Below are 27,689 nucleotides of genomic sequence, written 5' to 3' on the forward strand. Positions count from 1 at the left end.
AGAGGGAGCCTGGCAAGTTCTAAGAAATTCATGTAAGCTCAGTGCATGGGCAGCTGGGGTTACAAAGGTGGGGTTGTCAAGGGACAGATTTAGAGAGGTAAAGTGGGGCCTTGTATGCCCTGCCATGGAGTGTGAACCTATCCTAAAAAGGGTTGGGAGCCATTGAGTGATTTCAGGCAGGAGAGTGACATGATCATATTTGCATTTTAGGAAAAATCACCCTGGTTGCAGGGATCAAAAGAGACTAGATGGACAAAACTACTAGAGTCAGAGATTAAGTAAATTAGGAGGAATTGAGGATGAAGTGAAGGTTTCTGGTATGAATACTTGGTATTCCTTAAGATAGAGAACTTGTGAACAAAAGGAAGTTTGTAAGGGAAAGATTGTGAATTCAGTTTTGAGCTGGTTGAATTTGAAGTGTCTGTAGGACACTGAAGATAGATGCATGTTAGACCTTTTACTTTGTGGTTCTGGAATTCAGGAGCGAGATCTGGATTCAGATGAAGATTGGTGAAGTGGTAATCAAAGCCAGGGGAGTAGGTGAGACTGCTCAAGGAGAACGTGTAGAGTGAGGAGAGACTGAAACACAACCACTGGGCACACTGATGTTTAAGGGCCAGCAGAGGCAGAGAAATCAGTGAGGGGTGTTGAGAAGAAGAGGGAAGACAGGGGCTGGCCCTGTGGCCGAGTGGTCAGGTTTGCGTGCTCTGCTTCAGCGGCCCAGAGTTTTGCTGGTTTGAATCCTGCGTGCAGACATGGCACCACTCATCAAACCATGCTGAGGCGACGTCCCACATGACACAACTAGAAGGACCCACAACTAAAAAAAAAAATACACAACTATGTACCAGGGGGCTTTGGTGAGAAAAATGAAAAATAAAGTCTTTAAAAAAAAATAAAAACAAAAAAGAGGGAAAATGGAAGTCAAGGGAAGAAAACATTCCAAGAAGGAGGGACTGGTTATCTATGTTAGATGATGCTGAGAGGTTAAATAAAATGAGGACAGAAAAATATCCATTGGATTTGGCTGTAAAGATGGTCTTAGTGCCCTTCTTGTGGACAACCTCAGCTGAGTGGTAAGGTTGAAAGCTAGGTTGCAGTGGGTTTAGGAGCAAACGGAAGATAAGGAATTTAATAAGTAACTCTTTCAAGAAGTTTGTCTGTGAAGGGAAGAATAGAGAGAGCTATAATGAGAAGGAGGTGTGGGATTAAGGAAGGGCTCAAATACCTTTATTATTTTTTATAGTTGCAAAAATAACATCCAGGAATGTAAAAAATACAAAGTGGAAGTTGACTACAATCTCACCTTCCAGAATAGTTTGGTGTATGTCCTCCAGATGCTTGGGTGTATACATAAACATATAATGGCCTGTGTATATTTTCTAACTTTACATAAGCAATTTCTAAAAAGCAATGGATCCACACTCTACATTATGTTCTGTAGTTTGCTTTTTTTCACTTACTGTAATTTGGATATCTTTGCATATCAGTCTATAGGGACTTGTCATATTATTTCTAACAGTCAAATAGTATTCCATTATGTGTTTGTAGCATAGTTTTTTACCCAATCCCCTATTGATGGATGCTTGAACTGTTTCCACTCTTAAAAAAAATCATTACAAACAATGCTGTAATGAACATCCTTAGACATATACCTTTGTGAACAATTCTATAGGGTAAATTCTCAGAAGTGGAATTGCTGGGGTAAAGTGTATGCATATTTCAAAATTTAATAGCTCTACCAAATTGCCCTCCAAACAGATGTGTTATCTATATTCTATGAGAATACTTATTTCTTATCCTCTCAACAACTGGGTAGTATCATAAAAAAATCATTGCCAGAGTTGAGAGAGTAGATCTAAGGTAATTAGTTAGACATTACAGGAGGTGGATTTGGATATGTATAGAGAAACTTTCTAATGATTACGGCTTCTAAGGAATGGAAGGGATGTTTGAAGGGTGTTTAGTTCCCCATAACTAAGAACAACAACTAACAGGTATGATTTATAGTGTAGGGAGTTCTTTGACATAAATAATCTAATTTGATCTTCACAATACTTCTACTCAGGTATTATAAGTATTAATATCTTTTTTTTGTAAGTGAGAAAGTAGAGGCTCAGTCTCAACATCATTCAGTTAATAAGAGGTGGCATTAGGGAATAATTCCAGATTTTTCAGCTCTCAATCCTGTCTCTCTATTATACCATGTAGAGGTTGAAATAATTATCTACAAGAGTGCTGTAGAGTTGAATCCTGATTTAATTAAGACACTTTCCAACTCTAAATTTCTTTGATTCCGTGCTAAGTTCAATAAGGGTGTGGTTTGCAGAAGGGAAATAAAAGGTTAGGAAGTTCAACTCATGTGGTGGCAATAGTGATGCAGTACAAGAGAAAGATGTAAGGAACATAGAGAGCAAAGAGCCTGAGGTAATGTGGGATTTTGGAGCAGGGGCCACTAGTAGAAAAAAAGAGATATTGTCAGGAAAGTCAAATATTGCAGACAAACCAAGAACAATGAAAAGGCCGTTGAATTTGGTGACTCACAAGTTCACATTGGCCTTAGAGAGAGCAGTTTGTTTAGTGTCAAAGGCCTTGTGGGATTCAAGGGTCAGTGAAAGGTGAGGAAGTAAAAAGAGGACAGGTGTCTCTTGGGAGGAGTTTGGTGGTGTGGGAGAATGGGCAAATTTTAGTAGATCGTCAGGGTCTTTTTAGAATAAGGGAAGCTTTGAACTTATGTGTTGGGAGAAGAGAATAAGCCAGTGGAGAGGGAGAGATTAAAGAGACAAAGGGATAGCCGATAAAATTAATTCTAAGATGCAGTGGTGGGAAGGGGACCCAAGGTAGAGCTGGAGTAAGTACTGTTACTTGAAAGCAGGGCCTGTGTCCTATTTATGCATTGGTTCTTTTGTCTCCCTCAAACCTGGAGGAGTACTTGGCTTGAAGGTGTTGAGGCAGGAGCATAGGACTAGAAGTCTGTTCCCAGCTTTGCCATTAAAACCTGGTGTGGCCTTGAGCAAGTCATTTTTCTTCCCTAGGTGTTATTTTCCTCATTTGCAAAATAATGAAAAAGAACTGAATGGTCTCTAAGCTCTATGAGTCTCTCATTAATAGGCCAAGATGAGAAGTAGGGTCTGGAAAGGTCCTGACAGTGAGGGCTGCCCATGTTCCCCCAAGGCAGTAGTTTGGAATCTCTGAGGACTGGGAAGGTGGGACAAGGCCCCTAACTAGTGGTGTGGCCAACCTTGCTGTGCTTATGTCAATCCTCAGGTATGGCAAGCGAGTGGCAGACATCAAGGAAAGCAAGGAGCATGCAATTGCAAACAGGTAAAGTTGGGGAATGGGATCTCCAGGAGGGGACGGAATAGGAATCTCTCCTGACCTTTGTTCTCACCTAAGCCACCTCCAGTTTCTGTATAGCTTTCTTGCCTCAACCCAAGATCTTGCTGCTGCCTCCCGTCTTGCATTTTCTTACTAAGTCTAACTGTAGCATTGAACCTTCTGTCTGCCTGACACCCCTTCCTAACTGTAGCTCTCCTCTGCACTGCCTTTGGAGGAAGTTTAAGGCTGGGAGAGGCAATATTCTCTAGTTTCCACTTTCTTTCCTCAGTGGTCAGTTTCACTGTCAACGGCGCCAATTTCTGCGGCTGGCAGTGAAGGAGCTGGAGGCTGTGTTAACTGATGAACCAGGACTACTGGGTCCCAAGGCAAGAGAGAGAACTGTTGGGAGCCGGGTGATGACCAGTGACAAAAGACTCTGTGGGGAGTGACTTGGCATTGATGAGTTTTTGCATTTCTGAGTCTTTTCTGATTCATTTGTATGTGTATATGCTGATTCTTACCTTAAATCTTCTTTGAGTCCCCCCTTCAACTTTTGTATCTCTTTTTTTGGGGCACTATCCAAGGATATATGTATTATAGCTATTTGTGTACTAGTCTTAGCCTCTGAGTGTGAACTAATTGAAGACAGAGCTTGCTTTTTTTTTAAAACCAAACAAATGCCTAGAAAACATTTCTAAAATTTAATTTGATGGGGAGGAAAGGATATTGACTGTGAGCCAGTGTCAACATATGTACGTGTCTGATTCTGTCACATAGTTTTTTGTGGGTCTCTGTGTTTATTATTGGCATGGCTCCAGAATTGTATGCATATGCAAATTATCATGATAGTTTTGTCTGTGCTTTTTTAAAAAAATTTTTGCCTAATTTTTTATTTTTAAATTTTTTAAAATTTTTAATTTTTTTGAAGAAGATTAGCCCTGAGCTAACATCTGCCACCAATCCTCCTCTTTTTTGCTGAGGAAGACTGACCTTGAGCTAACATACATGCCCATCTTCCTCTGTTTTATGTGGGATGCCTGCCACAGCATGGCTTGACAAGTGGTGCGCAGGTCCGCACCTGGGTTCTGAACTGGCAAACCTTGGGCTGCCAAACCAGAAGGTGCAAACCCAATTGCAGTGCCACTGGGCTGGCCCCTCTCGGTGCATTGAAATCTTATTTTTCAGGTTGAAAATTCTCATAGTCCCTGTTCTTTCCTTAGGCCCTTTTTGCTTTCATGGCCCTGTCCTTCATTCGTGATGAGGTCACCTGGCTGGTTCGTCATTCAGAAAACGTCACCAAGACAAAGACACCTGAGGACTATGCTGACTCGTTAGTACTTGACGTGGTTAAGAATCTTGACCTTAGGTGGACTGGGAAAAGGGACAGGGAGGCATCAAATTGACCTTAGGAAGTCTCAGTTTCTGCCCTGTTATCACTGTCTTTGTCTCAGCTCATATTTCTAGTCTCATACCTCTCTCTGTTTTCCTCCTCAACTTTGCAGGAGCATTGCAGAACTGCTTTTCTTGTTGGAGGAGATTAGGGCTCTGGTCCGAAGACACATCAAAGTGATACAGCAGTACCACCTTCAGTACCTGGCCAGATTTGATGCTGTTGTGCTCAGTGACATCATTCAAGTAGGTTTAATTGATTATACTTTGGAAATCTCAGGGGGATCCCTGGTTCTTTTCTCCTGGGGCCACCCTGGCTGGATCTCATGCTTTGTAGATTGTGTGTTAAAAAGCCCGATTTTCCCCACTACATTTGTTAAAAACAAACAAACAAACAGACCAATAATCTTGGCAGTCTTTTTTTCCTAAGTGAACTACCTAGAAATAAGAGAGAAAAGTAAAGAGAAATTGGGTGTTAGCATGGTAGGGGACCCCGGGAGCTTCCTCCATCTCTTGCTTGGCTCTTTCTCTCTGTGTGTGGCACTTAGCAGTTCTTTTGCCTTCATACACTGACTGAGCCTTGTGGTCCTTGTTTCTATCCTCCTGGAACCTATGCCTACTTGATGGTAACTCAGCTTCTCTTTTAGAACCTGTCTGTGTGTCCTGAGGAGGAGTCCATCATAATGTCCTCATTTGTCAGTACTCTCTCCTCTCTGAATCTCAAACAAGGTAACTGGAAGGAAGTGGAGGAGGAAGGGTATATGTGAGGGTGAGCATCTTTTTTTCTAGAAATATTCACATCTTGAGCCAGGGAATGGGACAAGATGACCATTCTATAAGTTGCATATAAGGTACTGTTTTATTATTTCCTTTTAAACTTCTGTTTTTCTTGCAGTTGATAATGGAGAGAAATTTGAATTCTCTGGATTGAGGCTAGACTGGTTCCGTCTACAGGTAGGTCTGTTCCTGTTAATGATCCTCCATTCTCAAGGTTCTTCCTCCCTCACAATCCCTTCTCTTTTTATCTCCCAAGCTCTGCTGTATAGAGTGATTCAACACTGGAAAGTGCTGATTGGAGAGGACAAAACTTAGCCAAACTGTAGCCCCAAGGCTGGAGGTCCTTTTCATTTAGCTTGTTTTTCTCCCCTCTTTCCCCAACTCCAACCACAGGCATATACCAGTGTGGCTAAGGCTCCCCTGCACCTGCATGAGAACGCTGACTTAGCCAAGGTGATGAACCTCATTGTCTTTCACTCCCGAATGCTGGACTCAGTAGAGAATATGCTGGTGGAAACTTCTGACTTGTCTACTTTCTGGTATGTCCTGATTTACAGCTCTTTATCAATTGACCTGATCTCTTGCCTGGTGTCTGTGGAGGACAGTAATTCCTCCAGACAGATGGGAAAGTCTTGGTTTCTGTGAGATCTCCTTAAAGGCAGATGCTCAAACTCCACAGGTCACTCATTATAGCTTCTACCAAGTGATAGGAATTTGGAGTTGATTCCCTTTGGTTCTGGCTTCTTTAGGAAAGCCATCTGGACTTTCCACAGCCTTCCCTTCTCTGGGATAATTCATCTATATGTCTTTTTCTTCGCTGTTATCTTTGGAACCTTCTTCAGCTTCTTTTTATTCTTGGGACATTGTGATTTAAAAGAGATATGGAAAACTGGGAGGTTTAGTGAAGAGATCTAAAAATAATTGAGAGGGCTGGAGAATAGGGCCTTTGGAGAATGGAAATTAGTTGGTCTTCCTTTGGTATCATTCAGCATTTATTAAGTGACCACTGTTGTGTGAACTTTATGCACAAACAAACCACACAACATGTTGGCTCTGCTTCTGCATTCAGTATGGGTGGGGAGGGTGGGGAGTATAACACCCACATGTGGAAAGGGCATCAACATAATAATTGCAACTGTACGGAAGTATAAAAAGAATGCACTACGTTGAGAGGGTACAGGGTTGAGGACAGGTCAGCCTCGTGAAGTTAATCTGAGAAAGTTCTCTGGAGGCTGAGTGTCAAATTTTGGGAGGGATATGAATTTGTGGTACTGAAGGACTTCTAAATTAGGGGGAATGGACCAAATCATGCAGAGGTTCTGAGGGAGGATTAGCAAATTTTGTACAAGGAAAGGGAAGAAGATTATCACTAAACTGCCTTGGGGTCCAGTATAAATTCTGAAAAGGATGTTTCTTAAGGATAGGGAAATTAAGGAGGGAGTGGTGATGTCAATAAATTTTTGTTGAAAGAATGAATATTCTCTCTACCTCAAAGGGCCCGGTTCCTAAACCCTGGTTTTAAGTCTCTTTCACTTTCTCTGCAGCTTTCATCTCCGGACCTTCGAGAAGATGTTTGCTATGACCCTGGAGGAACCTAACATGTTGCGTTATGCCATTGCTTTCCCTCTGATTTGTGCTCATTTTGTCCACTGCACTCATGAGATGTGTCCAGAGGAGGTGGGTACCTCGAACTCCACACCTTGTCATCTCTCTGATCACATCTCATTCTTGTTACCCTAAAATAGAATTCCAAAGGGTTGATTTTGGTCCCAAGAAGGGTACAAACATAGGTATGTGATACGAGTTCCTAATGTCTCAGTTTTATGTAGAACGTGTCCTCTCTCTGGGTGTCAGTTTCTTCTTCTGTAGAAGGAGTGGATGGCTCAGGTCAGGGGATCAAAGCAGCATGATGAGGAAGCAGTGGCTGTCATGGTGATGATAATTTCTTTCATGGTTCCTCTTTCCCAAAGTACCCCCACCTGAAGAACCATGGGCTTCATCACTGCAACTCCTTCCTGGAAGAACTGGCCAAGCAGACCAGTAACTGTGTCCTGGAGATCTGTGCCGAACAGCGAAACCTGAGTGAACAGGTGGGCGCAGTCCTCTCTCTCATTCAGTTTTGCCTCTACCTTCTTGCGGTGCCTTCCTTCTATCTACCTTTGTCTTCCTCTCAGATCCAGGTTCTCTCAGATCCAGGTTCTCTAACCCCTTCTCTCAAGTAGGGCTGGAGCTTTTGTGTACTTGAGTTTATGGCAGGATTCTTTTCTTAGTGTAGTCCGTTGAGTCTTTTCTCCTGTAGGACTAGGTAGAAGTGTCTAAAAATACTCTTATTTGAACAGCTGCACTTCAACAAAATCTGTGCTCACATCTGAAGAGTTCTTAGAGCTGAGTTAACTTTCTAATTTATTTCCCCTCTTCTCTCTGCCTTGTGTACACATCCTTAGGACAGTGGCCCCCAGATCACCTGTCTAGTCTCACCTTCCTGTCCATCTGCACCCTAATCTGTGGCTGTCTGAACATATTCAGGCACCTCCTCTGTGTTTATCCTCAGGGCGGCTTTCTTGACCTTGTTTGCTTGTTTTCCCCTCCTCTCTCTTGACTGACTCATAGCACCTGGTCGTGATTAGCTCAACCTAAATTTCAGAAAATTTGCAAATGGGGAACTTATTCTGCTGTTGCCCTGGAGTCTTTTAGGTTGCCTAGACTACCCTCCCTTCCTAGGGTTGAGTCAGGCTTTGTAGCAACTTTGGTAGGAGGGGAGCCAGGGACAGTGTGTGTGTGTGTGTATATGTTATACATATCCACTGTTGTATTGTTACTTAACCTTTCTACTTTCTCATACGTAAAATGGGGATAAAAATAGTTTCTTCATAGAGGTATCATAAAGTTTAAATGAAATAGAGTATCTTAAATGTTTGGTATACAACTCTCAGCAGATGTTAGCTGTTATATTATTTGATACTTACTGGGCACTATGCTGGGTTTTTGGGATGGGGTCCCAGAAGGAAGGGACACAATCCTTGCCCTAGGGGAATGTCCCAGTTTAAGGGAAAAAGGAGTACAAATACATGTTTGAAATACATTTAAATAAATAATGCAAGGAAGATATGCAAACAAGTACAGTCATGGGTATATTCATCACAGTTTGAATACCTGCTACATGCAAGAGGCATAATTAAAGAGACCTGCTCAGTGCTGTATCTGGGATGACTAAAACATTATATAAGTAATTATTTTCTCACACACACCAAACCTTTTGCCCCCAAATGAGTATTGGCTCCTCCATAGTTATTTTGAATAAATAGTTAATGATGTTGCCGTTACTAATGGAGTTGCAATTTTTGGAACTGCTTTCAGAATCTACCACACACACTTCTGTACAACTTCAGGGTTGACACATCTTTGTCCATCAAAGTGGACTTGATTTTTTTGAAACAGTAAGAGGTTGGACTTAAAAAACAATGTGTGACTAGAAAGTAACCAAGCCAGTTTTCTCATGGCTCTTGTGCTTCTCTAAGGGTGATTCCGAATGAGGGGTCTCTAGACATGCTCTGCACGTGCTCGGCAGCCGTGGGCTAAATGGAGAGAAGTCCGGGGTGATTACCCTGAGGAGATATCTGAATATATAATTCTATCTTATATTTTCTGTCTGGCTAACTGGGGTATCTTGGTGAAGAGGAGAGATGCAAGATTTATGTTTAAACCAAATAGCAAGAAATATGACATCTTATTAAAAAAAACAAAAAGAAGGGGAAAGAGAGTGCTGGCACCTTGTGAGCTGTGAGTGTTTGGAGGGCTGTGGTGGTGTGGGTAACTGTCTCCATGGGACAGAATATGAAGGAGTGCAGTAAGTGAGATGGTTGTTCCATACTAGCAACAGAACAACTGTCCTCCAAGGTTGGAAGACCCTGGAAAGTGTAATTGAGTGGAGCTCTTAGATCTCATTCTTCTTGCTTGAATTTTTCCATTAGGAAAGACTCTCAGGATGTGGGGAGGGGATTGATGATCTCAGCCCTAAAACACACTGGCATCTTGAGACTTTGAGCCTAAACATGGGGAGGTATTTAATGAAAACTAAAAGAGGTGAGCACATTCCAAATAGGCCCCCATTAGAGAAAGAGATGCTGGAAGGAGAGAGAGAAAGGCAGAAAGATAAAAGAAAAGACAATAATGGAGGGACTTTTTTATAACTGTTGGATGGGCTAGTCTGCAGTTTTAGGAACAAATCTCAGTTCTCCATTGACTTGTGTTTGCTTCTAAAGCTTCTACCTAAGCACTGTGCCACTACCATCAGCAAGGCCAAGAACAAGAAAACCATGAAGCAGAGGCAGACTCCCAGAAAAGGAGAGCCTGAGAGGGACAAGCCAGGAGCTGAAAGTCACAGGAAGAACCGCAGCATTGTCACCAAGTGAGGACCTGGGCCCTGGAGGGCCAACTGGGCATTGCAGCCAAGAGGGGAGAGCAGGGGAGAGGGAAGATGATACAGCAAAAGAACGTGGAAGTGGTGGTGGGGAATGGCAGATATGGAAGAGCACCTAAATGTGAATTTTCTACTTTGCCTTGGAAGTCAGCATCTATGTATACTGTTCTAAGCTGCGTGTTCCTAGAAGATGAAAGGGGTCTGAGGGTCATGGGTCCAACAAATCCTTCCCGGATACAACAGGCAGTACCAGACCTGTAATCAGAGCTCATTTTACTTCCTCCATTTTACCCAGCATGGACAAGCTACACCTAAATTTGACAGAACTGGCACTGACAATGAATCACGTACACAGCTTCTCTGTGTTTGAACACACCATCTTCCCTTCTGAGTACCTCAGCAGCCACCTGGAGGCCAGACTCAACAGGTATCACCCTTTCCTTGTCTTCTGTGTTTGCATAATGGTAGTTCTCAAAGTTGGGTTCCATTAGATTCATCTTGGTGGTCATTCTGATGCTGTCGATCTGGCATAGGTCCCAAGCATCTCTATTAAAAACAAACAAACAAAAAGAACTCCAAACCTCTACAGGTGGTTTTGATGAACAGCCGGAATTGATCATCACTGGTTTAGTGGAGTGCGTGGGGACTTTGCAGTCGGCAGACCTGTGTTGACATCCTGGCCATTAGTTAAGACACTAGAGCAGGTTATCTAACTTGTTTGAGCCTTAGTTTCCTACTCTGTAAAGTAAGGATAATGATATTTACTGTACAATCAGAATGAGCTGTGATTGAGAATTGGTAGAGAATTAAAGATAATGTGGGGCTGACCTGGTGGCATAGTGGTTAAGTACGTGCACTCCACTTTGGTGGCCTGGGGTTCAGCAGTTTGGATCCCGGGCGCAGACCTACTCACCGTTTGTCAAGCCATGCTGTGGCAGATGTCCCACATTTAGAGTAGAGGAAGATGGGCATGAATGTTAGCTCAGGGTCAATCTTCCCTCACGCCCCCCCAAAAAAGATAATGAGTAGGAAGTTCCTGACATATATAGGCCTCTATAAAATAAATTCCCTTCCCTTTACTTTGCCTCTCATTCCATTGCCCCCTAAAGTAGGAGGAACATTCCTTATATTGGAATTGAGCACTATAATCGGCAATTAGGAGAATGAGGGGAAGAATTGTTATGAATGATCCCCCTAGTCTTCTATGTGTTGTTTTAGAATATATAGTATATTCACTCATTCATTCAACAAATATTTATTGAACATCTACTGTGTGTCAATGGTATTCTAGAAGCTATTGATACAGCAGTATACAAAACAAATAAAAATGCCTGCCCCCATAAACCTTACCTTCTAGAGGGAGAGAGAGAGAAATAAAATGAGAAAGTAGGATATATAGTAGAATAGATAGCGATAGGTGCTAAGCAGAAAAATGAAGAAGGAAAGGGAGATAGGAAGTGTGGTGGTGGTGATTGTGTGTTGTTTTTACGTACGGTGGCCAGGGAAGACCTACTTGAGAAAGTGACATTTGAGTAAACTCCTGAAGGAATTGGGGAAGCCAAGTGTGTGACCATCTGGGGCAAGAGCATTCTAGGCAGAGGAAACAGCAAGTACAAAGGCTCTGAGGTGGGAACATGCCTGGGTATTCAGGGGATGTGGAGGAGGCCAGGATGGCTGGAGCAGGCTGAGTCAGGGAGATGGGTAGGACGTTAGGTTAGAGAGGCTGGAGGAGTGGCAGGCTGAGTATGTGCTTCTATGTCATTGCAAGGACTCTGGCTTTTATTCTGAGTGAGAGGGGAGCTCTGGCAGGGTTTGAGCAGAGCAGTAACACGATTTCACTCAATATTTCATTCTGGATCATTCTGGCTGTGCTAAGGGGGGAAGGACAGAGGAGGGAGAACAGTTCAGAGTCTGTGTTTTGATTGTGGGAGATGCAGGATTATTTTTCAATTAGGTTTTTGCTTGGGTGACAGTAAAATTAATTTGTTTTCATTCTGTACACATTAGCTATATGGAAGGAAGTGTGTCAGGTACATATGCAGTGTCAAGAAGATGGCAATTTGATAATCATCCATGTGCAAAACTTCAGAAGCTGGCAGAGGTTTCTAGGTCCTGGAGCAGCATGGGTGTGATATCCTAGTTTCCGCTGAACATCTCAAATACTTCCTCCTTGAAGTCATTGTTCCTAAAGCTCCAACGTTGGCCTAGAGGTTTGGCCTCAATGAAAACTCTAAACTAGATTGGGCTAGCTCCCAGTCTGTCACTTCTGTGTTATTTTTCCCCAGGTGATACCTCCCCTCTTTTCCTTTTCATCTGAGGAGCAGGCCCTGCCTTCCTCTCCCTCCCATAAACATTGTGCCAAAAACATAAAACAAACGAGAAACTCCCAGACATCTGTGGCTTTAGGAATAATCTGAGAAACTCATTCACACTGAGGTGCAAATGACTGACAAAGGCTCATCGTTGAAAAAGGGTGATGTTCCTCTTTCCCCTACTGTTTACATCTTAACAAAGAAAAAAGTCAAAGGACTGACTCTAATTGTGAATCCTCAGGGAAGGTATTTTGGAAGGCCTTAGGGGTGCAGAGGGAGGGGTGTTCCTCGTGTGCCCCTAAAATAATTCCGCGTGGGCAGTTATTCTCCCTTCTCTAGGGTGCCTCTAGCTGCATGCCAGCCAAGAGTGCTCTCTCTCCAGCCCCGACAGCCTGGGATTGCACTGCATTGCCAAGGATTCTGGATGTGGTTTTCCATTTCTGATAGGAGTTGCAAGTAATTCTTTCCAAGGAGAAAAGACAAATACTGCCCCTGAGGATGCAGGTGGTGTGAGCCTGCAGGTAGAGACAGATGGTATTTGAGAGGCCAGGTCCTTGACCTCCTGACCTCATTTCTCCAGAGGAGGCAGAAGAGTATGGTGGTTAGGAATCAAATATTACTGAATTCAAGTCCCAGCTCTGCCACTTGCCAGCTGTGTGGTCTTCACAGATAGCAGCTGACTTCCTATCTCTGTGTCTCGGTTTCTCCACCTGTAAAATGGGGATAATAATTGTACATACCTTACTGGGTTGCTCTGAGGTTTAAATGAGATAATGTGTGTAGTTAAATCATAGTGCAGCACCTGGACCACAGTATCAATGTGGTAACTGTTACTGTGTTTATTATGATTATGATTATGATTTTTGTCACCAGAGCCATTGTTTGGCTGGCTGGCTACAATGCCACAACCCAGGAGATCGCAAGGCCTTCTGAGCTGTTGGCAGGAGTCAAAGCGTACATCAGTTTCATACAGTCACTGGCCCAGTTTTTGGGTGCAGATGTTTCCAGAGTCATCCGCAATGCCCTCCTGCAGCAGACACAGCCACTGGACTCGTGTGGGGAACAGACCATCACCACTCTCTACACCAATTGGTCAGTGTTGCTTATCCTCTCCACTGCCTTACTGCTGTGTTAGCACTTTTTCCTTCACACAGTAGGACCTCTGGTCCATGCATTTTAGTTCCCACGGTCAGAGACCCCCAAACAGAGGCTCCTTTCTGCTTGAGGATTGGGGCAGTGAACTGGGCAAAACCCAGATCTCCTCTGTCCACCATGAGGTTTCTTTCTACCCTTCCGTGTAACATCTGTCGACCTACTCTGTAGTAGTTTGACCTTTTTCTTCTTAATCTCCAGTTCCTACCTTCCCCTTCTGGATTCTTACTGTTTTAATTTCAAATGCTCTCTTTTCCTCTTTCTGAAGTTCTCTTATTTCTCTTTTCATCCAGCTTCTTCTGAAGACCATTCTGTCTAACACTATCTCTCCGGATGCTATCTCCTCACCCCCTGACATGACCGTGTCGAATCTAGTAGATTGTTCTTAATAGGGAAGGGGGCCACCTCCCCAAAACCGGAGGAGGTAGGAATCAGCAATATTTCCTTTGGGATTTTAAGGATGGAAAGGAGCTGGATTCCTACCTCCCCAAGCCACTGGGTGGCGCTCCTAATCCAATATCAGCTCAGCAGGAGCCGGGCTGCAAAGAACCCCCTGAGAAGGGGGAAGACTGAGACAAGGTTTGCAAATACAGACGCCAACAGGGGCTCAGGTAAAGTAACTGAGTGTTGTGGGCTAGGTGGGGACTTTGAGTAGCTGGAGAGGGGATGCCCCTCCAAAGGCGGCAGACACTACTTAGCTCCCCCTGATTGCTGCCCCACTAAATTCTCATTTTTAATGTAAAACTCTCAATTTCAAAATTTTGACAACTAATTCAAATTAAAAGGAAAAAAATACTGCACCTTTGACGCCTGGGTTTGGCCCACTTGTGGCTAGCTTGTGACTTCTTTAAGACCAGGCCCAGAGCTAGGGTTTGGGTGAGTGGCAGAGGTTGGCCGAGTCCTCCTCTGCTGACACTGGCTGAAGGCCTTCTCAGCTTGTCCAGGGGTCAGGAGAGAGTAAATGAAGACTGGATAACCAATGTTCAAGGGGCTTCTCTCTGTCCAGGAGGTTTGACTTGAGACCCGCTTCCAGGATCCTGGGTCCTCAGTCTACCGTTCTCCTTGGAGAGGGTGAACCTAAGTATATTTCAGAGGGGCCCAATTAATAGGAATTTTTTTCTTGTCAGCCTGGGCTTGTCTTACTTGACAAAGGCCAAGGGTGAGAGGCCGAGAGGAATGAATGGTTGGAAAAGAGCAGGGGCCGAGGGAGGGGAGTGCACACCATTACATTTGATAGCCCAGCCAAATACCCTGCAGACTGGAGACAAAGCGGAATTACATTACTGCCCGTTGTTTTTGAGCCAACAGCTTGGGGTGTTAACTAGAGTGTTGTACTGTGTTCTTTGAGTCTCTTCTCCGCACCCCAGCCTTTGGCGGAGTTTCTCTTCCTGAGCCCAGTGGTTGTGGTAGGGAGCAATGGTAGGGACAAGGGATTGAGCACTAATCTTCCATGCTTTCTTGGCCAACCCTGTAGGTACCTAGAAAGTCTGCTTAGACAGGCAAGCAGTGGAACCATCATCCTCTCGCCAGCCATGCAGGCCTTCGTCAGCCTCCCCAGGGAGGGGGAGCAGAACTTCAGCGCAGAGGAGTTCTCTGACGTCTCTGGTGAGCCCCGGGCCTGGTCTCCTTGTCAAGGAGCAGCGCCTTTCCCCTCAATGCCATATCTCAGCCTGCGGACTCCATCTAAATTCTTCTGCCTTCCCAGAGGCTCATTCTGTACTCTTCTCAGCATCTCTGCTAGATTCCACTTTAGGAACAATAAAAGGAGATTCCAAGTGAGACCCAGAATTGAGGAGCAGCCTGCGGGTTGAAGGTGGAAAGAGAAAATGAGGGGAGTTAGGAGCTAGGCAGGGCATTCAAGTCACTGAAAAGGTTTAGTCTTCCGAGGGTGGTAAGTGGTTATTTTCCATTTCCACAATGAATGAAGAGTAGGACATATAATGAATGGTAAGAGAGAAATGTGAGGAAGACATTCTGGTTTTTGGAATTATTACACAGTGATCTGATGTCATGGCATCTTTTTCCCTAGGGATATATTTTAAAGCCTTAGCTGGTGCTTGTATTGCTGATATTTAATAATGAAATAATAGATGACATTTATTGTGGACTAAGTTGTAAATGTTCACATGTATTAACTCCTTTAATCCTCACAACATCCTTGAGGTAGATACTCTTATTGCCCCATTTTACAGATGAAGACTGAGACACGGAGAGGTTGAGGAGCTTTGCCTAAAGTCACACATTCACAAATGGTAGAACTGGGATTTCAACTCAAGGCAGTCAACTTCCAGAACCCGGGTGCTTAATCGCTGTGTAGTGCTCTTCCCCGTGTATGGAAGTGCTTGTGTGTCTCAAGGCGGGTGGGTAAGGAGTGTGCAGTGAATGAGTTGCGAAGTCGTTCTCTTTTTAAAGAGGGCTTGAAGCCATACAGATCCTTTTTAATAGATTTGTTTTACTGACTGATTCATGAACTATCCTACTGCTTCCTCCTTCCTCTGTATAAATCACGGATCCTGCACGGCATCTGGGACAGGTAGGAGATGTTCAATGACCCTGCCCTCTCCATTCTTCCCTTTCCTTGAGTGGTGTTATGAGAGTCAGAGTCCATAGTTCTGTTTTCATGCTCTGTCTCCTTCTCACCCTCATTCTGACTCTCTCAGTAAGCTGACCCTACTCTTTACCTGCTGGAAGTTTCAGATGTCCCCTTCTCATTAACTCCTCCCACAAACTGTAGGCAGCATCTAAAATCAGCTTTAGGTCTTGCTGACAACTGATGAACAGCGGGAGGTAATGCTGATTCCCCCTTCTACCACCCCCACCCCAATTTCCCTGGGTTACCATGGTGATGGGGCAATGCTACTGCAAAAATAGATAGATGGAAAGAGAAGGATGCCCTGGGTTACTAGCCTGAGTAGAGAAGACTAGAGTAAGGAGGTTTGGCAGATCCAAACTGGTAGATCAGTGCGTCTCCTCTCCATCTGCTCCAGAGAAGGCAATTCAGCCCCTCTTCCTCCCTGTCAGCCATTTTAGCATTATCTAAGTTGACCAGTTAGGAAATCCTTTTCTAGTTCTCAGCTCAATTCTTTATATTGTAAATAGATGATTCTCAAAATGTCTAGTATTTACTCCAGACAAAGCTCTGTGTCAGCTGCTGTGACCAGATCCACGTTCTGTGTCGTTGGTGGAGATGGAGAGCAACTCGTCCCGCCTTCAAAGACTTGAGTGTAGCGCCTTGCCTTCCTTTTCTCTCTGAACTCTTATTCCCCATGTTAAACTCACCTTTCTTCTACTGGTCTCTGGTTGGTACTTCTGGTCTTCTATGGTTCTCCCTGCTGGGATGGCCCACAGCCAGAGAGCACTGCTAGAGCTCCTTCCTCTCTGAACTTGTCACTGGTGTTTCTAGCGTGGGATTTCCCCAGCCGGGTTCTATTTACTTCACAAAGGGCCAGCAGCAGGCTGGGGAGGGAGGGAAAGGCACGGGGCCGACTGGAGGGAAGAAGGATTTAGAGGAAAAACAACTGGGACTCTGGGGATGTGTGTTGATTATGTAAAAAGAAAAGGCTGCTCAGGGGAGGAAAACTTGGATGGGGAGGCAGTAAATAAGGGAAAGGGAGGGAGGAACACAGAAAAGCCAGGCCTTAGATAAGGAGCTGTCGTGCGATCTCTTGGGACCCAGTAAAGGGCCGTAAGGCATTGCGCGGGGTTTCTGGTATGGGCCCTGGAGTTGGTTAAGTGAACCTGGACAAGCACTTAAGCCCCCAAGTCTGTTAAACCAGGATGATGTGCCATATATGTCAGAGGGCTGTCAATAATTATCATAATAATCCCTTATTCATATATATCTTTATAGTTTTCTAAGGCTTTTATAATATAGTATCTTATTTACCTTTATATCGACTCTGTGAGGTATTCAGGGCAGATATTAATGTCTTCGTTTTACAGAGAAGTGAACTGAGGCTCAGAGACGGTCAGTGACTTGTTTGAGGTCTTACATCTGATAAAGTTAGTTCAGCAAGAGTAAAACCCAGGTACCACATAAAGGGGCTTGGGAAAGTATAGATTCCTGTAAGAATGTAAACAGTTGTGGGGCTGGCCCGGTGGTGCAGAGGTTAAGTTCGCACGTTCCGCTTCTTGGTGGCCGGGGTTTCGCTGGTTTGGATCCCAGGTGCAGACATGGCACTGCTTGGCAAAAGATATGCTGTGGTAGGCGTCCCACATATAAAGTAGAGGAGGATGGGCATGGATGTTAGCTCAGGGCCAGTCTTCCTCGGAAAAAAGAGGAGGATTGACAGCAGTTAGCTCCGGGCTAATCTTCCTAAAAAAAAAAACAAAAAACAAAGTAACCAGTTGTCATCTGTAGTAAGTCTGGGCATGAGTACCTGTGGGGAGAGGGTAAATTGTCCCATGAGCAGGCCAGACCCCATCACCTGAACGCAGAATTTCAGGCCACTTTTGCTTCCCAACTTCCCACTTCTTTTCCTTGCTGAAAAACATTGTAATGTTCAAATTTCTCGATAGCTATTGTGCAAATACTCCCATGCCCTCTCAGTCTCACCTGGGATGTCTGTAACTCTGTTCCAGAGATGCGGGCCTTGGCTGAACTCTTGGGTCCCTATGGCATGAAGTTTCTGAGTGAAAACCTGATGTGGCATGTGACGTCTCAGATTGTGGAGCTGAAGGTACTGTGGAAGCAAGATCCGGGAAAAGGGTCCAGCCTCTGGGGAAAAGGGTAGAGCAGGGCACTGTGGGGAGATGTACAGTGGGTCTCCTCTTTCCTGCTTAATGGCTTTGTGTCGCGGCTGCAGAAGCTGGTGGTGGAAAACATGGATGTGCTTGTTCAGATCAGATCCAACTTCAGCAAGGCAGACTTGATGGCTTCTCTGCTGCCCCAGCTGACGGGTGAGCACCTCCTCTAAAGGGAGAAGGAACTGGGAAAAGCAGTGTGGTGACAGGGGCTTTTGGGAATCTGGGGGCTTGGATCAGTCTGAAGAAGCAAAACCACTGCTATTCTCCAAAGTTCTCTTCTCTGACGTTCTTCTTCCTCCTCAGGGGCTGATAATGTGCTGAAGCGCATGACCATCATTGGAGTTATCCTCAGTTTTAGGACCATGGCTCAAGAGGGACTTCGGGAGGTGAGCTGGGGGAGAGAGAGCTGCCACAGAATCACAGACACCTCTGTGGGTAGGGTTTGTGTGAGAGGTTGTGGAAATGCCTGGTGAGCATTGAGGAGAAAGGAGCTTAATTTGGTAGATGGCCTGGAAGATCTCTGGGGATAGATGAACCGAGGAAACCAGAGGCGTGAGGACAAGGGTAGCACGGGAAGCTGGCTAGGTTCTTATCTAAGCTGAGGCCCTTTTTTGGTTTGTTTCCAAGTGAAGGCACCAGCCACTGTCCTGTGGGCTCATTTATCTTCTCTTTCCTCCAGGTTTTCTCCTCCCACTGCCCATTTCTTATGGGTCCCATTGAGTGCCTGAAGGAGTTTGTCACTCCAGACACAGACATCAAGGTATGGGGAAGTGCAAAGTGGAAGCCAACAAGGAGATTTTTGTTGTTGAACGAGGATGGAGCTAGGATCTTGTAAGGGAGAGAGGGCCCTGAAGAAACTGTAGGGAGAAGGGCCAGCATTTGAATAGGAAAACACTGGGGGAAATTTTGTGGAGAGAGGAGCATTGATCAGACAGATATTCTGGGAGAGAGAGGGCAGAGCTGGGGAGACATGGGTGGACAGAGAGAAGTGGGAGCCTGGGAGACCCTGTGGGGTCGGGGGAGGGAGAAGGGTAAGGTCTAGGATAGCATCTGTAGGTTTTCACCTCCCATGTGTAAATTAGATCCTGAACAGTGTGCAGACAAGTCCCCTCTTTGGTTAGGAGCTGAAGTACTTTTTATAAAAGATTTGTTCCTTCCATTCCCACCCACCTTGCCTGCCCTCAGAGTTTCCTTTCTTTTTCTGGCCTTTTCTTTCTCCTAGTTCTGAAACTTTCCAGTCCCTCTCTGTCTGTGTCCCCTGCCTCAGGCCCAATTTACTACAGAGATGGAGAAAGGAAGAGGGGCTTCTGCAGGCTCCCCCTGCCCCAACTTGCATCATCTTGTCTCTTGAATCACTCGGAACAAACAAATATGTTGTGCAGGAAATAGAGCTGAAGGCTGGGAACACGGGCCTTCAAGCGCATAGGGCAGGCTACTTCTCTCATGACTGATTCCTTTAACAGACAGAGGTCTGTGGTAAGAGGAAGAATTAAAGTTAGATGTTAAGAAAAACTTCCTTACCTTGAGATCAAACGCATTGTGAAAATTCCTCCTCTCTCCAGAAATCAGATGAGGGTCAAGTGGTCATGGGGGCCAGGAGGGGGCGATGTTTCGCTAGGACGTCTGCCCCTTTTGAGTGGTCTTTGATTTTACGGAGAGCCTGGGTTTCTGGCAGCTGCTGATGTTGGGGCTGAATGCTCTAGCCTGTCAGGAGCTTGCCAACTGAACCTCCTGGGCAGCTCTGAGCTTTAGGCTCTGCCTGCCTGTGAAAATAAGTGGGTAGGGGTGGAGAGGGGGTGGCCAGTCCGTCAGAGATTCTGTTACTGTCTCAGAGGGGTGAGATTAGGAGAAGAGAAAATAAGAGCCCTTCAGTCATCCCTTTCTTCTTCCAGAAAACTGCAGGTCATGGACCGGGTCCCTGATCTCCTAGGCCGTGGTTGCCACGAGCAGGGTCATCTAGTTCACAGTGAATTCAAATAAAGGGCAGAGCAGAATAAGCCTACAGTCTGGCTTCTGTGTCAAGTACCACAGGAGAAGTGTGTGTGTTGTTCTGTCTGTGGGGTTCTTTGCATAAGATATTCTACTTAGTTGCCTACTATTGAAACAATTATCCTTGTTCTCTCAGAACATTTTAAACTCGTTTTTTTAAGCCTCTAAATGGGTCTAAGTACTTGGTGTGGGAGTAGGAGTTTGGGGCTACTTCCTGGGAACCTTGTTCTGAGTACAATGAGGGATTCAGGTATCAATCAACCAATATTTATTGAATGCCTTCTGTGTGCTTAGCACTGTGTTAAACACTAGAGAGGATAAAAAGAAATGCTAAGTTCCTGGCTTTGAGCTGCGGGAAGAGGAGGAGAGGAATGATGTTTATTAGTCTATTAGTGACTCTGTTAGTCACTAGGGCCGATGCTTTACACCTGTGGTTTAATTTGATTCTCACAACAACTCTGTTTTCTGAGTTGTACAGAGGAGAAAACTGAGGATCAAAGAGGTTAAGTAACTTTTAGCCAAGGCCACACATTTAGTAAGTGGCGGTTCTAGGATTTGAACCCAGATCTCACTCCAAAACCTTTTTCTCCCCTGACTATGCCTTGAGGGTTCAAAGAATTACAATCCAGTTGGTGAGGTAAGCCATATGTTTCACCTCCTATCTGAAAAGACAATACGAGGTGCTGTGTGTGATCAATGCCAAGCCAGTGGTACCAGTTTAAGGAGGGAGAGATGGGTTTGGGTTGAACTAAACACGGAGGGTGTCACAAAGAATGTGAGATTTGAGTTAAGCCTCAAGGGATGGGTGTCACTAAGATATAGTAGAGGAGAGGAAAGACACTCTAGAAGAGGGTGGTCCGTGAACCAAAGTAAGGATGTAAGTCGTCATTTGGAGATAGTGAATAAATTACCCTGGCTGCATTGACTGTGGAAGCCTTTGGGGAAATAAACTTGAGAAAGGAAATTTGTACAATGCAGTATCTGAACGGTAAGCTAAAGCATTTGGGTTTTTTTCCTGTATGTTAGAGAGAGCTATAAAAGGAATACCTTAGGGGCCGGCCTGGTGGTGCAGTGGTTAAGTGCACACGTTCCACTTCAGCGGCCTGGGGTTTGCCGGTTTGGATCCCAGGTGCAGATGTGGCACCGCTTGGCAAGCCATGCTGTGGCAGGCATCCCACATATAAAGTGGAGGAAGATGGGCACGGATGTTAGCTCAGGGCCAGTCTTCCTCCGCAAAAAGAGGAGGATTGGCAGCAGATGTTAGCTCAGGGCTAATCTTCCTCAAAAAAAGAGAAAGGAAAACCCAGAAAAGGTGATAGTATACCAAAAGTTAAAAATCTGTGATCCAGGAATCCTGCATACTTGTAGCTTTTGCCAAGCACCTCTGTCCTAAGAATCTTCTCCAGAATGTTGTTTTCTTCTCTACCAGGTGACCTTGAGTGTCTTTGAGCTGGCCTCTGCTGCAGGAGTGGGCTGTGACATTGACCCAGCCCTAGTATCTGCCATTGCCAATATGAAAGCTGGTAAGATTGGGGAAAGGGGGCAAAGGAGGGCTTCGGTCATATTTTTGGTGGGAAAATGTCAATGTCAAAGAAGCCTTTATTTGGGATTGTGAATTCCTAGGATATAAGCTGGGAGCTAAGGAAAGACTTAAAGTGCCGTCCCTAACCCCCAGAAAGTACTTAGGCTGGCAGCTTCGCTTTCTAGTCAGGTTCCAACCAGATGATCTGTCAATCAGCTAAAAAGTATTAAGTGAGAGTCTGTTGGATGCTGAGCAAGTGCTCAAAGGAATTTACAATCTGGTTGGGGAAAGAAGATTAATGCAAATGAAACAATGAGAGAACAATACACAATAGTATAGGATTTCATGCTAAGTTGTGTGTATAGCATCTAAGATCCCAGAGTGATCTTGTGCTCTTCCCTCCCGTATAATCACCTTGACATTATTCACAGCCCCCCCTCCCCAATTTCCCATGATTAGTGCTTTCAAACCCATAGACACTCAAGATAGGATGGAACCAAGGGGCTGGTATTAAACTCTTTCAGAGTTGCCAGACTTGCCCGCCCTCTTCTTTCTTGGTTTTGGTGAGACTGTTTTCTCTCCTTCCTGCCTCTCCACCCCATCAGGCAGCTGACAGTGTCCTAGGACTGAGCGTCAGCAGGGCCCTTGGCTAAGAGCTCTGCTCAGTCACCAGAGAGGCCTTCAGGACTTAGGCCCCTCGCTATAACTCCTGACCCTTACAGCAATAATGACTTGCCTCCAGTGCTTTGTAAAGTGTTTTCATAGTATTTTCTCATGTGGGCCTCAGGGTAAGGCTGTGAAGTTGGACCCGTGTGGAAGGTAACCCCTGTTTGCTGATCTTATTCCTTTTTCCATCTTACTAGATGCTTCATCCTCTGAGGAAGAATACAAGGTGGCCTGCCTGCTCTTGATCTTTCTTGCCGTTTCCCTTCCACTCCTTGCCACTGACCCTTCTTCCTTCTATAGCATTGAGAAGGATGGTAAGTAAGGAGTAGGTCTGAGGGACCGGTGCTATTTACGTTAGTCTCCTGGGGTAGAGAGATGAGATGAGACATTTATCTGGAAAATACAGACTTCTGACTCAGGTGTAATGTTTTGTTTCAAAAAGCACTTGAGAATGAGCTCTCCATAAAATTCAATGGTAGTGAAATTTCATAGGAATATCCTCCTCCTAATCCTCAAATGCCTCCCAGCCCTTTTGGGGTCAAATAGGGGTGGTCCAGCCTGAAAAAATGAGGAATTACCAGCAGGGGTCAACTTGGGGTGGCTGACTTTGCTATTTCCTTTTGTTTGTCTCCCCTTCAATAATAATAACCTAGGTTACAACAACAACATTCACTGCTTGACCAAAGCCATCATCCAGGTGTCTGCTGCCCTCTTCACACTCTACAACAAGAACATTGAAACTCACCTCAAGGAATTTCTGGTGGTGAGTGGGTCTAGGTTATAAGGAATGGGAGACTGCAAAGTCTGGCGGGAATTGGTTTGACTTAAATCCATAAACAATTATTGTTGAGCAGGCCTTGGAGCTGAACCTCCCATCTAACTCGTTCAGTGAGTAGTGGAAGGCTGCTTTGTGAGAGGTAGGAGTTTCTTCTCAAGCCCCCAGCAGCTGGTATTTCAGCCTCTGCCCGATACTTGGAAAGAGTGTTGCACTAAGAGTCAGCAAATCTGAGTTCTAGTTCTGGATCTGACACTAAGAAATTGTATGACATCTGAAGAGCCAACCCGCAGAGCTTATTAAAATACAGATGCCCGATCCTTCTACCAGACCTCCAGAGTTAGACTATCCTAGGGTGAGTCCAGGCCTCTGTGTTAGTGAGGTCTCCAGGAGATCTGATGCGCAATCAGGTTGGAGAGACAGAGTTTTATAATCTATAAGGCTCTTTCTAACTCTAATACTGACAAAAAGTCAGACTTTTTTCAAATTCTCAAACTTTAGTGTAAATCAGAATCCCCTAGAGAATTTCTGATTCAGTAGATTAGAGGTGGGGCTGGAAAATTTGCATTTCTAACAAGTCTCTGGTGGTGTTAATGCTGCTCATCCGCGGATCGCACTTTGAGAACTGCTGGTCTAGATTTCTAAGGACTGGAGCTTGCAGCCAGACGGCTGATTCTACTGTGGGTTATGTCCAATTTGTTTGAAAAAAAATTGTTTTCAAAAAAATTTTAGCCAAAGTTTGACTGCCTGTAACTATCACCATTGATCTTAGTTTTGCCTCTGGAAAAACACAGACTAAGTAATCTCTTTCCATTGTTGAAAGAGGCCCCAGAGTTTTCCGTTCTAAATCCTCCATGGAGGAATCCCATCAATACACTTCTGATCCATGGTCCATTACCCACTGCCTGCTTGCGCATTCTCAGCAATAAGGAGCTTATTCCTTTGCAAAGCACGGTCCTGATTTAAGAACTAAGGCCTCATCTGTCTCCTTTTGGGAGAAAACACAGTAAATCAAATTCTCTGGGGAATCATACTATTGTCCTGAGAAGTGCATGTTGGGGACTTGGAAGCTTAGTTAGAGGGTCTCTGTTTACACTGGGCCAGCCAGCCAGAAAGGGCTGTGAGCATCTTAGATCTAAGGAGGATTCACACCACATCTCTAAGATGGGGTGAGGGGGAATCTCCCCCCTCCTTTTCCCCTCTTTGTTTGCTAAATGCAGGTAACCTGGGCCTGGGATGCAATTATTCACATTTCTTCCTCCCTCTTTGATCATTTGCGGTCTGGAGTGGATGGAGAGGACAGCCATTTGGGAATTGATAGGAGGAGAATACTAAGAGCACTGTGTCTGAGTCAGAGGCCCGGCTTTCTCTCTAGTCGAGTTGGGGAGTCAGCTGTAAACAGGCTGATGACAGCGGTGTCTAGAGGCTGCCCAGGAAAAGAGATTAATCCTCTGGTTTACAGTATTACGTGCCTTTGTTCTAGGTTCTTTCCTTACCCCTTGCAGCCTCTGCCCCAACACCCCTGGCAACCCCTGTTGTCTGCACTGGCTGGTTTACAGGCAATGTGTGTCTCTGAAACCTAGGGGATTTTTTTCCACCAGAGTCTCCAGGAACATCCTAGCACTTCTTAACTCTCCTCCTTGATCTTTTCTTAACTTCCTGTAGCCTGAGGCTGTCCTACTCTGACCTCCATAAAAATCTGCTTCCTTACAAATTCTTCCCTTACAGGTGGCCTCTGTCAGCCTCCTGCAGCTGGGCCAGGAGACTGACAGGCTTAAAACCAGAAATCGGGAGTCCATTTCTCTGCTCATGCGCTTGGTATGTACTGGTTTAAGTTGGTCTGGGAAAAGAGAGAGGAAGGGCCAAAGGGAGACTCTTCTTTAGGGTCTTTGGGTCCCTGCCATTGTCATCACCCAAAAGCATTAACTTAGAACTTCTGCCTTGCCCCTTTGGGTCTAGGACTCATATTCTGGTTAACATTCTAGACTTGTCCTGTAATCCCAAGGTACAAGGACTTCTCTGTGCAGGACAGGGCCTTCCTGGCCCTCAGCTGACCGGGTGCCTTTTCCTGCAATGTTCTCGGGTCTGACCTGGTGGGGCAGCTGTGTCCCTCATCCAGAACTGCCTGTGCAGTCCATGTTTGGTTTTACTTGACCACTTCCTACCACTGTATTTCTTGTCCTTAGAAGTACTATGAAGAGGATGCTGGAGAGCCCAGAGCTGGACTGGGGGTGGGGGGATGGGCTCAGAGGAGGAAGGGATTTTAGCTGAAAAGTTACGAGGCAGGGAGCCAGGTGGGCCATGAATCAGGCAGGCCCTGCTTTCTCTGCTTTCTTCCTAAGCTGTGGGCCTTTCCCTACTTTGGCAGAAAGTTCTGGGACCTCTGACTCAGTTCACTTTTACAGTATCTTTTCCTCATGACCCTGTTTCCCTCTTCAACATGCTTACTCACTCTTTTGCTCTAAAGGTCGGATTCTGCAGGTTAGAACTGCACTTAGATGTGGACAGGAGGGGCTGCTGCCCTGGGCCCTGTGTTTCAGAGGCCCTCTTCTGGCCCGTGGGGAGAGGATATGCCCACCTGGAGCCTGTGCTCTACCTCAAAGCCCCCGCTAAGGAATTCTCTGCTAAGGAGTTCTCTGCTAAGCAGCTCCAGCCCACTTGCAGGGCTTGTGCTTCTTCCCCAAGTCCATCCTCCTGAGGCTGGCAGTGCTGCTGGCAGATATGCCTCTAGTGCCCAAGGAATGTATGGCCAGAGGGTAGACGTGCAGGGAGGACGTCTACGTGTGTATGCAAAACCCCTCAAACTGGGGCTGGTTCCCTCTCCCCTGTTCTGGTGCTGAACTCTGAGGAGTCTGAAAATACTTAATTCAAACCTGGCCCTCCATGAAATTATAAAGGTATACTGTGGAGGTTGAAAGATAGAACGTAATGGTTTATTTGCTGTATTTAGTCATTTGGTGGCCTCCCATTTGTAGTCTTGGCCAGGCCCGCAGATGTTAGGGGCAGGCATGCAGGACTCTCCCAGGTCTCCATTAGATACCCAGGCACTGAGTGGTATCTGGGTCTCAGTTTCTCCAGTTAGAAAAAGGCCTAGCTAGGGCTGATGAAGGATTAGGATGGAGAAAGGAAGAGAATGGACACGAGAGTGTGTGTCTGTGGAGGCGTGGGGTGAGAGGGCAGAGGGTGGGCAAAGGCTAGTGGTGTGCTAGACGAGCACAGGCTTCAGAGCGGCACGACCTTGGGCAAGTTAATTAACTCTTCTGAGACCCTGATTCTTTATGCACAAAGTGGGCAATAATCCTTATGATAGAGTGGTTGGGATTCATGAGATAATATATGCGAAAATGACTAGTATGTAATAGGCGCTCAACAAATGTTAGTTCCCTCTCTCTGCTGCTCATTTTGTTTCGGGATGAAAGGGCCTCTTCATTTCCTTGGGCAGTTTCCACCTCTGTAAGGTTGGAGGTGATTCCGTATTGCCACTCAGCCCCGCCTCCTCCTCCTGCTTTGCCCGCCGCCCCCCCCCCCCCCCCCCCCCCCCCCCCGCCAAAGTGTGGGAAGGTGTCCACCCCTGTGGCATTGCGGTGAGGCTGCAGAGTGGCAGGAACAGAGCTAGGACCAGGGGATTTTTGTTGGAGGGGGAGACAGAGGGACTAGCTGCCACAAAGCAATTTAAATGCAAATGTTTCCACAGAGAAATTGGAAATGACTGAAGGGGAAGGAGCTGTGTTCTGAGTTAAGAGGCTACTCGTGTAGCCTCGAATCCTGGCCAGGCACTTCTCTCCCTGGGGTCTCTCCATCTTGGCTGTCAAGCTTGGGCAGTGCCCACCCGAGTGTTGCCAGCCTGGGGCTGGCATGGGTTTCACAGGGGAAGAGATAACTCTCTCATAGAATCGTGGAATTCTGGATGTCAGAACCAGACCGGATCCTGGCCATTAGTCTAGTCCTTACAATTGATAGATGAGGAAACTGAGATGGAGGGAAAGATGACATTTAAGGTCTCCCACAAAATATATGGGCAGATTTGGGACTGGAACTCAAGTTTCCTGGCCTTCACTCTAGCACTGTTTCCACTACTGTGAATTTCCTCCAGTTAGGAGCCCTGTTATTTTCTGTGCTCAGTGGAGCAAAGAATAGGAAATCTTGGGCCAGTGGATCCTTCTTGAAGCTATCACTCATTCCCCTGTACCTGAGGGTCATATTCTGGAAAAGAGATCTTATCTCTCTCCTGGCTTAAGCTTTGAAAGTCTTGCCCGTCAAGAAATTCTTTTCTATTATCCGACCTAAGATCAGAGCTACAGCTTTACTGGCAGATTTCCTTCAGCCTGCAGTGTCTGCTCCTCTGAGGCTGTTGTGTGTATTGTGTGTGTATATGTTTGAGAATAGCACAATCTTATACATTTTAAAGTTGAAAGGACTTCAGAGAGAGAAACAATTTAGAATAGATACCGTAGAGTCTCTTCCCTCAGTGAGTTTTCAGTCCATGAAACAGCAGATGCGTTGGGGAGGGCCCATCTGCGTGACCTGCAGAGGATATGGGACGCTTCTCTCCAGGGTGTGTTTAGTCCCACAGCCTCCTGGCTGAGGAGAGTCCTGAAGGAAATGCACCTTGTTCCTTCCTCA

The 27,689-nt window shown here is 45.4% G+C and overlaps 1 protein-coding gene across 1 annotated transcript in view; it reads left to right on the top strand.

The window, feature by feature from the left end:
• The window catches only part of NCKAP1L (NCK associated protein 1 like), a 40,608-nt gene that overhangs the window by 10,873 nt on the left and 2,046 nt on the right, over positions 1-27,689 (top strand). Inside the window, exons 10-30 of the mRNA XM_014836675.3 lie at positions 3,268-3,324; positions 3,608-3,704; positions 4,539-4,648; positions 4,821-4,953; positions 5,355-5,436; positions 5,603-5,661; positions 5,878-6,023; positions 7,029-7,161; positions 7,455-7,574; positions 9,747-9,892; positions 10,200-10,331; positions 13,090-13,308; positions 14,843-14,973; positions 17,950-18,047; positions 18,174-18,267; positions 18,418-18,500; positions 18,794-18,874; positions 21,533-21,626; positions 22,489-22,605; positions 22,945-23,054; positions 24,795-24,884. Coding sequence (XP_014692161.3) covers positions 3,268-3,324; positions 3,608-3,704; positions 4,539-4,648; positions 4,821-4,953; positions 5,355-5,436; positions 5,603-5,661; positions 5,878-6,023; positions 7,029-7,161; positions 7,455-7,574; positions 9,747-9,892; positions 10,200-10,331; positions 13,090-13,308; positions 14,843-14,973; positions 17,950-18,047; positions 18,174-18,267; positions 18,418-18,500; positions 18,794-18,874; positions 21,533-21,626; positions 22,489-22,605; positions 22,945-23,054; positions 24,795-24,884 — 2,332 coding nt within the window. The remainder of the gene's footprint in view (positions 1-3,267; positions 3,325-3,607; positions 3,705-4,538; positions 4,649-4,820; positions 4,954-5,354; positions 5,437-5,602; positions 5,662-5,877; positions 6,024-7,028; positions 7,162-7,454; positions 7,575-9,746; positions 9,893-10,199; positions 10,332-13,089; positions 13,309-14,842; positions 14,974-17,949; positions 18,048-18,173; positions 18,268-18,417; positions 18,501-18,793; positions 18,875-21,532; positions 21,627-22,488; positions 22,606-22,944; positions 23,055-24,794; positions 24,885-27,689) is intronic.

Source organism: Equus asinus, chromosome 22 (genome assembly GCF_041296235.1).
Source record: "Equus asinus isolate D_3611 breed Donkey chromosome 22, EquAss-T2T_v2, whole genome shotgun sequence".
In the NCBI taxonomy this organism is placed as follows: Eukaryota; Metazoa; Chordata; class Mammalia; order Perissodactyla; family Equidae; genus Equus; species Equus asinus.